Below are 14,706 nucleotides of genomic sequence, written 5' to 3' on the forward strand. Positions count from 1 at the left end.
AATGATTTGCTGCTGTGTGGTAATTACTGATTAAGAGTATGATGCTGATCTTCTTGACTGTTACTGCCTGTGATCAAACCTGTTAAGATGGAGTGCTTAAACAGAGACACAAGTGATGCATGCAGCACAGGAATTATCGACACAGGGCATCTCAACGGCATCTGCAATGGTATTCATGATGGGGTTTATTATTTATTTTGCCTATTTTTTGCTTCTTACTTGGCGAATCCATAGAAACCACTGACAGTGCTGAGGTGGAGATAGAGGTTTCTCTAATCCTTTCTTTTTGGCGTGGAATTCAAGCAGCAGATTCTAAAAATGGCTAGAAAGTTATTTTCCTCTCAGCAAGATGCCCTCCTGATCCATCACAATCCTTTTTTAAATTTTCTGAAAGAGACTCTCATGTTAACAAAGGCTGCAAACAAGACCCGGGATACAAAAGAAATTAGGATTCTCAGATCTTTTTCATTACCTCCAAGACATGTCACAAAAGGGATGGCTATTCTGGCCATAAAGAATAAACAGATACCTGAAGAGAAACTTAGAAAAGAGGCAGCAGGAAAATATGTTTTAGTCCTGCTGCTAACTGCAAAAACACACCCAAATTGAAGACATGGCAGAGCCCATTATCCTGTGGTTCTCACAGAAGGCGTAAATTAATATTCGACTACCCACACTGTGCATTCAGGTCAGCATGCAATATGAAGGCACAGTGAAGTTTACTTTTCACCTATTATGACCCTAGGCAATTATGCCTTTCATCCTTTTATTTTTCCTTTTAAAAAATACATATTTTACTCTTCAAACCTTTTTCTTCAGCTTTTAGATGCCTATGAATAGGTAATTGGAATATTTTTAAAGGCATAATTGAACATACATATAATTTAAATACATTGTTATTTTCTTAAATTAAGCTTGGCATAGTTAGTTTGTAGTGTTCATTAATTTCAGAGAATATCAATAATGCTGAAAGATAAATCACTGCCAACACCACCAGTCTCTACATAGCCTGGGATGAGATTGAATCAGCAACCTTCACTTAAGCCTGGGGACAAGTGCAGAGTACTCAGTGTTGACTAACAGCAAAGTAAAACCATGCATCCTATCCAGTGGACTTAATGTAGGGTTTCCTAGTGGACAAAGAGGAGGCAAACATTTAGATCGTGGTGACACCGCTGTATCAATCCATGACATCGGGAGGAGATTCATATGAACTGCAGGGTAATATGAAAGATAAGTAGAAATAACTAACATTTTGTTTATTCGATCATTAGATATTTTACACACCCACACCTGGCTCAACAAGGTTTCCTTGTTGGTTTAACTGTCTTACTTAGGGATTTATTCTTGAAAAAAACTTCTGGATACATATGCAACATTACTGAGAATATGTCAATATTATTTCTACATCCTATGCATTACGGTCAAGTTTTAATAACGTTTTACATATTGGAGAAAAATCCTTATTCTAAAATTCAACCATTCGACCGTCATCATGAGCAGAAAACTGAAAATAGGCAATATAGGTTATATGCAACGATAAACAAGTCCCCTTATTAAAAACTTTATGAAAACTCACCCAAAGTTAGTCTCTGGAACAAACGACAACTGACTTCTTGAATATTTTCACTGTTTTGAAATGTTTTCATTGCCTTCATTATAAGATTATAGCATCTAACATTGCCAGACATAAGCACTTCAACATTACTCGCTGAAAAACAATAACCATGTCAGACACTTTAATCTATGAAATGGACCCCGTGTTACAAATCAATATGCAGATATTACTTCATCATCAATATCACTTTATATAGATATTTAATAAGCATAGTGTTCTTCTTCAACTGCTGACCATGATACAGTAAAATTCACTGAAACTGTATTAAAAAAACGTTGACCATTTTGCCTTAGCTGACTAAAATCTCAGTCTATGTAAACGGTATAACATATACTGGAATTTCAAGACTGAAACAAAAGTTTTAACATAAACATCAATACAAAGCTCCCATTTGTGTATGTGAAGGCAATCATAAACTCATTTAATAAGCAGGTGGAAAAATAGGTAGATAGGCTTTGTAAGTCAAAGCAACTGAAAAAGATTTATATTTAAGCAATTCTGAAATGCAAAGACAGAATGTAATCACAGGGCTATAGTGTGTTTCCTGCACTAAATTACCAAAACACTGCAAACTCAGATGGAACTGAGGTTCTGTACAATTCTGCCTTGTCTCGTGAAGTTATGGTTCCGTCACGATTTTGGTGATGTTGTACCGTATTTAGCAAGTACAGCTAATATGGAGTGAATTTGTCATGTTAACCTGCGAGTTCATTACGTATTCAGAGACTTTGTCTCGAATATGGGTTTCATTTTGTCCGTGCCTCCATTTTGTGTTGCCATCACGTAGGCCCGTGGATGTAACCAAACGAACCAAGTTGCACGGGCTTCGTTGTTCATGCACTTATTAACTAAGCCTTTTCTTGACTCTAAGGTGCATTGGAAGACCTGACCCCTTCATCTGAAACTGACCTCGCTAAGCCAATTTCATTGGTTGATCGTTATCTGAGATTGCCAGTCAATGTTCAGGACATCGTTAACTTTTAGCTTCTCTACACATGCCTTATCTTGATCGTTATCTGCCATGGTTTCCTTTCTATGTTCCTTCATTACATGCATTGTGCTTTCAATTATGGGTTTGTCCGGCTTGTGGAGATTGGATTTGGGACATTCTTAATAATTTACTTTGGGTTGGGCTATTACAAACTGAGTTTGTCATGTGATACTTTGTTTGAAAATGTACCTTATTGGCCAGAATTTTGCGCAGTGGGTGTCCATTGGTAATGTGAATATTGGGTATAAAAAAGGGATTTTTCGCCTTACAAATTTGAACAGTTTCTTGAGTTGTACACCGTGTTGTATTGCTGAGATTACTGTTACTAGCTGCAGCTAATAAATTTGGTCTTTGACGCCACCCAGAAGTATTCTGTGTCTCTGTATACCAAGACAGGTCAATCTGAAGACGTTGGACGTGCCCCTGGCGCCGCTGGGTTTAAACCCGGTTCTTCAACTGGCGCCCAACGTAGGGCGACTTCAGCGGCACCGGTCTAAGCCTGAAGATTGTGAGGAGCTTCGTGAGGAAATTCTGGAGGAGGGCCCCCACTTCATCGATCCCTGCATGTCGACTGTGGACCGAAGTTTTTTACTGCGAGGCTTTCCCCTTTCCGACGGCTACGAAGGACCGCTGCCCTGACTGTCGCCCTGTCTTGGACCCTCTTTTGATGATTTGTAAAGCGAGACGATAGACGGTCTTCTGGTGGCGTGACAGACATTTTGGTTAAGTACAAGTGGGTCGCTCCCACGACTTTGTTTGGTTTCTTGGGTTTCTTTGATTTGGTTATTGCAATTACCAAAGCCGAGGGGCTCGTATATTTGCGAGTATATCATTTTGATAACCCCTTGTAGTTTGAAGCTAGATTAGTGAGCTATAAGATGCCTGGTCTTAGCAAATTTAGGAAATGGTTTTGTTGTAGTTGTAACAGGGATTCCTGATTGGAGGACTCGTGTCCGATACCTCCGGTTGGAACTCCAACTTATGAGCTCTATTCAAAGCATGGCATGGGTCCAATTATGTTTAATGAAGTATGGATCCGCTATGCGAAGACAGATGGTGTCTTACGATGGCCCCAACATGGTAGTTTTGAATCAGAGATTTTAGATAACCTAGAAGTCGCACTGTTTAGGAAGAAAGCCCGGCCGGCGATGTTTGACTCTTTCCGCCTCTGGCGTAAGGAAGCCAAACAGCGAGAAATTAAGCAAGCTAAGAGATAGGAAAGAAAAGAATATATTGATACTACAAGCTACTAGGCAGTTCAAGGAAGATGAAGAAGATCGTGCGATTGAGGTGTCAGATAGACAACATTGCATGGCCATTGACAAATGTTATCCGGCTTTGCCACCTCTTCTTCCGAAGGTGACAAATGACCCTGAAAAGGATCCTTTGATGTCGCAGTTGTTGAGATTACCACCCCCTTATGTGCAGAGTGCTACGGCACCTCCGCAACCCCCAGTTGTTCAACTCCCTTCTGTTGTTCAGCCACCAGCCCTTCCCCAGGTGGTTCTTCCTCCATTGGCACAGCCTCCTCTAGGGCCGCCAGCTTTGCTAACTGTTCTGCCTCAAACTCCTTTGCCTTCCTCTCCTTTACCTTCGACTTCCCTTGTTACTGACCCTACGTCTCTGTCCCCTCAAAACACTTTGTCTCCTGTTCTTACGGCAACTTCTTCTCCTTCTCCTCGAAAACGAATGACTGAGACTGTTGCTAGTCTTTTGTCTCCACTCTTTGGGTCACTGAATAAGACCCCGGTTTCGGAACGTAAGCAGAGTCGTAGTCAGCTTCCTGGTCCCAAAGAGCGGGCAGTGTTGGATCTTTTGACTCGTAGATGGGTTTTAAATGTTTCTAGATATAATTTACAAGCGGTTATGGATGTTTTCTTACAGTGGGATCCGCCTAAGCAAAGGTATGTTTTGGATGTAATGTGTACTTTCCTTTGTGAAGAATGGGAAAATAATGTGTTGGGTCCGATTCCGCAGGAAGTGCTTGATGTTCAGTCTGAATTTGCTAAAGGGACGATAGTGGGTCCTGCTGTTGAGGAAGTGGTAGAGACGCTTCTTGCGTTTAGGTGTAGACTTCCTTCTCAGTTGTTGTTTGAACCTGATCCTTCTGTTAGGAGAAAAGTGAAGCAGTATCCTATGAGAGAGGTTCCCCCTGTATGGAGAGAGGCAGTTGTTGCTGATCTTAATCAGGGTATTGTGGCTGCACCGGCTCATTTTCAGCGAGTATGGGTACATGTTCCTTGGAAGAGAGCAGAGGTCCTGGCTCTTAAGCAGACTTTGCCTGACCCCCGTAAAAATTCTGCTGGTTACTACAAGGAGTTGTCTCAGACAGTTGATGCGTTAGTCATGAATTTAGCTGACAAAGATATGTTGTTGGGTAATGTAGTTGCTCAACCTTTGTGGGCGAAGATCCGTCACGAGGATCATGCGGCAGAGTTAGGCGATACGTGGGTTAATATTGTTGCTGCAGATGGTCGATAGGTAGGAGGTGCCAAACCTGAGCCTTTAGTTGCAGATCTACCCGGTAGGATTATTAATTTAATGAAAACCTTGATGCCTCCTATGCGAGTGAATTGGGATAAGTTAGCAGCATGCAAACAAAAGAAAGACGAGAGTGTGTCTGATTTCTTCACTAGGTTTGAGGAAACATTTATTGATCACAGTGGTCAGGATATGAGTACAGAAGGTGGTCAAAGGTTGTTCGTAGATAAGTTTGTTTTTAATTTGCTCCCTGAGCTTTCTAATAAGTTAAAGGACTCTGAGAGTTCATGGGCTGTCTCTTCCTCGGCCCAGATATTGGCTACTGCACAATACTACGAGAATAGAGATAAAGATGAGAAGGATAAAGCAGAGAAGAAGACTAAAGAACCAGCGTCAATTTCAGCAACCTTCCCAGTTTCAGCAGCCCTCACAGTTTCAGAGATTGTTGCAGAAGCCTAAGTTTTTTCCTCCGCGACTTCCGCTAGGCCCTAATCAGTGTGCTTATTGTAGGGAAGAAGGTCATTTCAAGAATAGTTGTCTGATTTTGCTACAGCGTGCAAATGGTATGTCTGGTCTGAGAGGTCGTGCAGGTTCTCAACAAGCACCTAGGGGTAGAAGACGTGGAACGTTTTCTCAGAATGAACGTTCGTTTCCCCCTCAGAATTCTATGAATTATTTTGATCAACAGAATGTTCCGATTGTTCAGTCTGCTCAGTACTACACGGGTGACATGTGTTGTAAGCGAGAGTGTTGGTTTTAATGATAGCTAGGACAGCCATGGACAAAGAGAGGGAGTAGTGTCAGTTCCAGTAGACCAGAGTGGCCCTTATGTTGAAGTAATTACATCAGGTGTGGCAGAACCTTTTCTTTTGGATACTGGTGCGGCTAAGAGTTCTATCATGCACTCTAAACCCCCTGGCGCACCTTTGTCTGGCTTGACGAATGTCTCGGTGGGATTTTCTGGCGCCCCAGTTCGTAATCCGGTCTCTTGTCCTTTGCCTCTTTCTATAGGACCTTGTGAATTGGAAGCACCCCTTATTCTAACGAAAGATTGTGGTGAGAATTTGTTAGGTTTGGATTTGTTGAAAAGATTGTATGCGACATTACATTGTTCTCCTTCGGGAGTACATCTTACGTTGGGTAAGATAGTGATCTCTCCGATGTACTTCTATAAAGATCGGCTTCCACCAGAATTGCGTTTGCTTCCTGATACTCTTTGGGCTACAGGTCCTAATGATGTTGGCCTTTTGCAGATTCCACCCTATGTTGTTACCCCCAAGTCGAATGCTAGGCTACCTCATATTCCCCAATATAAGATATCTAGTGATGGCGAGAGAGCTCTTTTAGGGATTATCTATGATTTGGTTGAGAAAGGTGTGATTGAAGAAACGAGAAGTAATGTGTGTAATAGTCCTGTTCTGCCTGTCCTTAAGCGTACTGACTCTTCTCAGCCACCTGTGTATCGGTTTGTGATCGACCTTCGAGAGGTCAATAAAATTGTCGTGCCACAGTTTCCTGTTGTTCCGGACATTACTGCCTTACTGACCATGATCCCTGCTTCAGCTTCTTGGTTTTCTGTTATCAATCTGAAGAATGCTTTCTTTAGTATTCCAATTGCCGAAGAAAGTAGGGATATTTTTGGCTTCTCTTTAGGAGGCCGAAATTTCCGGTTTAAGCGCGCTCCTCGAGGTTATTGTGAGAGTCCCTCCATCTATAGTCAGGCGTTGAAAACTCAGCTTGATACTTTTGTCTTGCCTTCTGGTGCGACTCTTGTCCAGTACGTGGATGATTTGTTCGTTACTACTGATGATGAAGAGATTTGTAAAGAAGTTACGCTTTCTTTGTTGCAACATTTGTGAGGTAATATGAATTTTATGGTCAATTGTGTCCCCTATCGTAGACCCCAACGGCTCCATGTACGTGCTTTAAGTACATGTATGTTCCCTCCACTTCCAGCTATGAAGACGCAAATACATTTGCGTCCAACGTTAACATGTCCTCTTTCAGATCCACCATGAATGGGTCGGATATTCGGTTCCTAAGTGTGCCTTGCCAACGTCTTTATATGGTGCACTTTCATGTTTTTCTAGCTCTGGTGAGTTAGGCCCTGATTCCTGCCATCGAGCTCTTTCTGCCTTCTGTTTCTGAAAACTACAGTCTGCTGCTTCCTGACCTCTGCCTTACTCCCTGTGTGGCGAGCGGTGCCTGGCTCGGCCTGCTTGCCTGCCAAGACTGTATTCAGCCTTCAAGTTATCTGCTCCGCTCCTCGAAAATACATTCCTGTCTAGTAGTTTAGGAAAACATCCTTCCCAGCTGCAGAGCAAAGGGCCCGGCCTCACTGTCTCCATGCAAGTAATTCATAGCTCCCGTTACCATGGTAGGCCCATGGCCCCTCGCATCTCATGTAGACTCGTATTCGCATATGCACGCACTAGCATTCAGTATAGAATAGCCTCTGCCCGAGAGACCTTTCCTTCTAGATAATACAGTTCCTCAAACACAAGAAATTAGATATGATTTGGGTTTAGGTTGTTCTGACACGACAGACTTCTGTCTCCCTGTATAGCGCAAATGTCAAGTCCCCTTCACCCTCCAGTTCCACGTCATTCACACGTCATGCTGCTGTGCTGGCATCTCTGCCATGTATTTCTGCTGACACTGCAGGATTCCTCTATGGATCCACCCACCTGTGATACGTTTCATGTGACGTTGTATAGCACGCACCTCCGTGTACGCCCTCAAGCACGCCTTCTGTTACGTACATGTGTTCTTAACTCGTTTTCTCTCAGCTGTTACGCCTTCTGCATCTATCACTACTGTAATGCATTGACTATATATATGATGTTCTGTTAATAAATCATTGTACATGTCCATGTCCATTCCCTTCCTGAACCCTTGTGGTGATGGAACATGATACCTGGTTCGAACCAATTCCTTTTTAAGGAATAAAAACCCTTACAAACCTCAGATGCCACGGATTCTGCTTCTTATTTTTGACTGAGTTATTCTTATTGAACGTTACCGCATAAATTAAGTATAGGTAATTTAAATTTACCACATAATTGGCGCCCAAATAGGGACCCCTCCCCCACCTTACGCGCCGGCGGTGCGTTGCAGGCCCGGTCCCCTGCCACAGCCGGACGGACAACTACGCGTACCCGCAGGATTTCCTGTATCTCCCTCAGGCCAACGGAGGTGACTGAGGCTGCGATCGACACCCAGACGAGGCGGTGAGGAGTGCGGAGGATCCCGACCAGAGCCTAGCTGAGAGAGCAAAGTCCGAGGTATCCAGAGGCCCACCAGTTCCGAAGTTCCGAAGTGTCTACGTCACGAGTCGAGTCCAGTCCGGTCCAGTCCAGTATCAAGTTTCTGAGGCCTTCCGTTTCCGTGCTTCCCGGTGAGTACAGTTGCTGGGGACGCATCTAGACGGGTGCATTAATTTGTGTCCGGTCAAGACGGGTTTGGGTACACAGACCCGGTCTGCACTGTTTAGCGGTGTATCTGTACTGTTTAGCAGTATATCGAGTATGCAGGTAGCTAGTTTTATTCTGGTTATTGTTGTTCGTTTTCAGAACGTTTAAATGTGTTTTAATGTCGTGGTATGAGTGATTGTTCGATCTACATTATTGTGTATATTGTATTAATTGTGTCCAAGTCCAAGTAAGTATCAAGTACCAAGTGGCACGGCTGAAACATGCCGCTGTTCTCTAAACTAAGACAGATAGGAACTAGAAAAGGGATACTCGAGGAAGCTGTTCCCATTCCACCCAGGGACACTCCAGGGTATTTTATGTACCACAAACACGGCTTAGATGCTGTATTATATCTCGATTTGTGGGTGGATTACACCAAAGATTTAGCAGAGAATCAGAGATGGCCCGCTACTGGGACATGGGATGCCGAGTGCATCATGAGAGTAGAAGAAGCATTATGGAAAAAGAAAGCCAGACAGTCACAGAAAGATGCCATTGAATTATGGCGTAAAGAATCACACAGACGGACAGAGAAAGCACTCAGAAAAGCAGAGAAAAGTAGAGGATTCAGACAAAGCCCGAGAAAATGTATTAGTTGAGGAGGGGATACGAGTTAAAGCAGAACAAGTAGACCGACAACGAAACACTCTTATGAATGGTATGTATCCTCTTCTGGCCGAGGGTTTACCTAAGGCCACTCCGGAAATACCGAAGGATCTGCCCCCTCCATTGCTCCCGACTAAAGTACGTCATAAGACCACAAAAGACGTTTTTCTTTCCTCCTATCTAGACGATGTAGCTCCCTCATATACTTCTGCACCTGCTCATGTACCCGTACCACCTGCTCCTGCTGACAACTCCCTACTCCTACAGCAGCATCTCCCAGGTCCGCAACTGCAGATTCCTCCAGGCCCGCTGCCCGCACCTGTTCCCGTTGTTCCCCCAGGTATTCAACAACTGCATCCATCAAATCCTTTTGGGACTGGCGTGGCCCAGGACCCAACCCAGCTACAGCAAGTACAGTTAGGTTACGCTCAAGCCTCCGGTTCAGGAGGTGCTACGGGAGGTTATCAAACACCCCCACAGATACACCGAATTACGATGAGAGATTTAGCAAAAGCACGGACACCGAAAGGCGTTCCGGCCGAACTACTTAGAAGAGAGCTTACAGACTGCAGATATGATCCAGTGCCTGGTACGTCAGGCCCCATGTTACTAGCGTCCCTACGTTTGAGACGCGTTACAGACTATTTAATGCTACTACCAGGAATGCCAGAACATCTAGACAAATTGTACGATTTTATTAGAACAGGAGAAGGGCCGGAGTCTGTTGCTGAAGCCATGTCACGTCAGAAAGTTGAAACTAAAGGTTTGTTAATGCGATTTTTGGTTAATTGCTTAATAAGAGAACACGATCAGGCAGGTTTTCCGCAAAGTGAGATGGATAGACTGATTAGATGGAGCCAGAATATGTCAGAGGGTAAGCATGATAAAGAAAACCAAGTACATCATATGGTTAGAAAAGTCCGTAAAGAAATAATGGAAATACATGCCCAGCGAGCACCTGATGAAGATCTTGAATTAGACGATCCAACTTCCTCGCAAGAGGAGGAGGAAAGAGAGGATCTAGCAGAAACTTCGCAACAGTCAGACAAAGGGACAATAGCATATGTAGGTAAGGGAAAATACCTTAAGAAAAGAGTACGTCCAGAAAGTAAGAGACTTTTTCACACTGCTATGTCAAATCCGAAATCTCCTGAACATATGTTTCAGGCTACCGACAGAATACTTCAAGAACGAATGGGGTACCATGTACTCAATTCCATGGACGAACAAGAACTAGCCAGGTCAGCCGTACAATGGGCTGACAATTCTGATAAATATAGCGATGACGCCTTAGCGCAGACCTTTTTGAACCTTTCCCCTGATGAACAGAAATTAGCTGGAATATACATGATTCAGCATCTCATTACGTTGTTCAAAGGCCAACATTCTGATCCAGGTCCCCTACCTGATATTTTAATAGAGTTACTCTCGAATAGATGGAGAGGTCTAGGTACCGACTTAATTAAAGTAATTCTAGAACATCGACACAGGTATAATGCTTTTCTGAATACACAGTTTGCTCCAGCTCCCCCGTAGAAAGAAAAATGTATTACATAGACAGACAGAATCCCTTACGAGAAGTGCATCCAGTTAGGAATGATGATAATACCTTTAGACGTGTGTTTGTGTACACGCCCATAACAAAAATGGAACTATTAGAAATGAAGAAGCTAGTGCCTAGTCATGACAAAGACCCAGCAGGTTTCCACCGTGAAATAAAAGACATGCTACTCATGGGTGATTATACCTATCCCGATATCATGAAAATATTGAAAGTATTATTGCCTGCCGGTATTTACGAGAAACTGAAAGAAAAAGAATGGGAGGTGGGAGACGCAAAGATTGATTGGGCTGCATTAGAGAACGAAGAAAATACTCGAACCCCAGGCCTAGGGCTTGGGGACAAAACTAAAGCATTACCAGGATTGTTAGTACAAGTATTGCCACGTTTGTTAGCAACCAAGAAGGAGGACTGGGATGCAATCTCAGCCTGCAAACAGAAACCGGATGAAGACACTAGTGATTTTTATTCCCGATTTGAGAAATGTTTTGTTATTAATAGTGGCCTGAAACCAAGTAGTGAGTCATATCCACATCTTTTTGTATCCAAATTGGTCGAAAATTCCTTGCCCCAAGTCAAGAATAGGGTACTGAAAGTCGAAAGCACATAGCAAGCTAATACCCCTTCACAAATGTTACAAATGTTACAGTACCACCAGAACAGAATTAGGGAAGAACATGATCACGAACAAAGACGTATGAAAGACACGAAAATGAAAATGTTAGTTGCTCAGTCAGTTCCAGCTGACGGTCAGAAAAAGGGTATGACAGTCCAATAATTCAGCAGCTCCTGTTAAAGGGATATGCAACTATTGTAAACAGCCAGGTCACTATATAAACGATTGTGCAGTATTGAAACACAATATAGCTACAGGTAAAACTAAAGAAAGACCGCGTCCTCCTAGACAGGACCAGGCCCAACAACAAGTACCACAGAATATCCAGCCTGTGCAAGCTTCACAACAGACAGTACAGACCGTAGCGGTACCACAGCCACAGCCCATTGCCGCAACACAACATGCAACGCAACAGATGTACCAGTATGCACAAACAGATTACCCCGATTATCAGCGATACACATGAAACAGCCTAGAGAGGGAAGTTGGCTTGCCTCTTATCGAGGTTCCTGTAGATCAAGAAGGTCCTTATGTACATAGCCAAGTGTTAGGAAAAGATAGAAAGTTTTTGATTGATACAGGGGCAAGCAGAACAACGATAAGTCATGACGAGGTTCCAGGGGCACCCCTCTCAGGCTCACAGAATGTTTCCCTTGGATTTTCAGGCAAACCTATTGTAAATGAAGTATCAAAACCAGTACCACTTTTAGTTGGTCCGTTGTCTCGCACTACAGATTTGTTATTAACGAAATCATGTCCAGAAAACTTGTTAGGTATCAAGACACTGAAAGCTCTAGGAGCTGTTATTTGCTGTTCTCCGGAAGGAGTAAGATTGTTCCTACGTGACTTTAAGGGTCACTATGTGTTGAGAGATATTGATCCCAGATTACAGAATGTTCCTGCACATTTATGGGCACAAGGCCCCACTGATGTAGGTTGTATGCACATTACACCATATCGAGTCACACTCAGGCCAGGAGTAGTACTGCCACGAATCCGACAATACAAGTTACCCCCAGATGCTGTAGTGGCTTTACTGAAAATCATTGATCGAGCTCATTGCACAAGGAGTGGTTGTAGAAACCGACTCGAATCTATGTAACTCCCCTATCATTCCAATTCTTAAACGTACTGATCCAAATGCACCCCCTGTTTATCGATTAGTTATCGATTTGCGCGAATTAAATAAATGCATTGTACCACAGTATCCCGTGGTTCCAGACATCTCGTCTTTATTGACTGCCATTGATTCAGAAGCAACGTTCTTTACTGTAATTGATCTGAAGAACGCCTTCTTTAGTGTCCCAATTGATCCGGAAAGCCAATATCTCTTCGGATTCTGTTTAAATGGTCGAAGTTTCAAATTTGCACGCGCACCTCAAGGATTCACAGAAAGCCCCAGCATCTATAGCCACGCACTGAAAAGACAACTAGACAGTATACACATGCCTGACAACACTGCCCTGTTACAGTATGTCGATGATATACTGATCACCGCCCGCAGCGAACCTGAATGTGAGCAAGCGTCACTGACGGTTTTGCATTTCCTGGCTGACAAGGGACACAAGGTGTCCCCTTCGAAGCTGCAATTCTGTGTTCAGCAAGTTGTTTACCTTGGGCACTTGCTGTCCAAAGGGGGGAGACAGATAACACCTGACCGCATCCAGTTAATTGTAAACATGTCACAGCCCAAGACACAAAAGGAGGTACGAGCCTTTATAGGCCTCACATCTTACTGTAGACAATGGATCCCTCAGTATGCATTTCTAGCCAAACCACTCATACAGTTGACAACCCAGGAGGCAGCGACATCGACTACCCTCCCTTGGACTCAGGAACACACACAAGCTTTTGATGACTTAAAGAAAGCCTTATGTCAAGCACCAGTTTTAGCGACACCATGTTACAGCAAGCCTTTTACACTTTTCGTCACAGAACGAGAAGGTACCGCATTGTCAGTACTCACTCAAGATCAAGCAGGTTCACACAAACCGTGTGCTTATTTTTCTAGTACATTGGATCCAGTAGCCCAGGCTCTGCCTGCGTGCTTGAAATCAGTAGCAGCAACAGCCCTTGCGATCAGACAAAGTGATTCCATAGTGTTAGGACATCAATTGACAGTACAGGTTCCACACTCCGTGGAAGTTCTTTTAAACCGAACACAGGCCCAGCACTTGACGATAGCACGACTGACAGGTTATGAATTGACATTGTTTCAGCCACACACAGAAATCAGACGTTGCAACACATTGAACCCTGCTACACTTCTGCCATTAAGTGAGACAGACCCATTGGCACATGATTGTATTGAAGTCATTACAATTACGACGAAACCCAGACAAGACTTGACAGACACCGCATTACCAGATCCAGACCTGACACTTTATGTGGATGGTTCATGCATGAGAACAAGCACAGGAGAATTAGTGGCCGCCTATGCGGTCACGACAGAAACTGAAGTCATAGAAACGAATTGTATTGACAGCCTGTCAGCTCAAGCAGCAGAGCTTATCGCTCTGACTTAAGCTTGTATTCAAGCCAAGAACAAAAGAGTTAACATATACACAGATTCACGTTATGCATTCGGAGTTGTACGCGACTTCGGTGTATTGTGGCGAGAGAGAGGTTTCTTGACCTCTCACGGAGCCAAAATTCAACACGGTCCTCTCATTCAAACTCTGTTAGATGCAATACATCTGCCTACAGCAATATCCATTATGAAGTGCAAGGCACATACGAAAGTCACAGATTCAATTTCCCAAGGTAACGACCTGGCAGACCGAACAGCCAAGCATACAGCTCAGACTCAGACTTACGTAACTGACCTGACAAAGACAATAGTCCTGACACCGACACATTGTATGACAGTTAAGGATCCCGCCCTAGATGTAATTGATATACAGACACATGCTACACCAGACGAAATCAAGAAATGGATTGAACTAGGAGGGGTCCAGACAGAACAGGGATGGATGACGAAGGGGAAATCTACATGGTTTCTTCCTGACTCTATGGTCCAAGTAATCATTAACACAGTACACAGTCCTGCACATTTAGGAGAAAAAGCTATGTTAGACAGTATTCAAAACCTCTGGTTCAATAAACATTTACGAGCAGCAGCAAAACAGAAAGTGCGTACTTGCACGATCTGTTGTCAGTTCAACCCAGGAAAATGCATTCCCGTAGAGCAAGGTGGATTTCATCCTCCCGATCACCCTTTTGAAGTCCTCCAGATGGATTATATCCAGATGGAACGTTGTCGAGGATTCAAGTATGTCCTCGTAGTTGTATGTGCACTTTCCCGTTGGACAGAAGCATATCCAGTCCCAGATTACACTGCTCCGACCACTGCCAAGCAGC

General features: G+C 43.5%; 1 protein-coding gene across 1 annotated transcript in view; it reads right to left on the minus strand.

Annotated features, from left to right (window-relative positions):
* LRRK2 (leucine rich repeat kinase 2) overlaps positions 1–14,706 on the minus strand; it is a 2,096,839-nt gene that overhangs the window by 1,854,411 nt on the left and 227,722 nt on the right. The window contains exon 7 of the mRNA XM_086967213.1: positions 1,580–1,711. Within this exon, the coding sequence (XP_086823339.1) occupies positions 1,580–1,711 (132 nt within the window). The remainder of the gene's footprint in view (positions 1–1,579; positions 1,712–14,706) is intronic.

This window comes from Lissotriton vulgaris, chromosome 1_1 (genome assembly GCF_964263255.1).
Source record: "Lissotriton vulgaris chromosome 1_1, aLisVul1.2, whole genome shotgun sequence".
In the NCBI taxonomy this organism is placed as follows: domain Eukaryota; kingdom Metazoa; phylum Chordata; class Amphibia; order Caudata; family Salamandridae; genus Lissotriton; species Lissotriton vulgaris.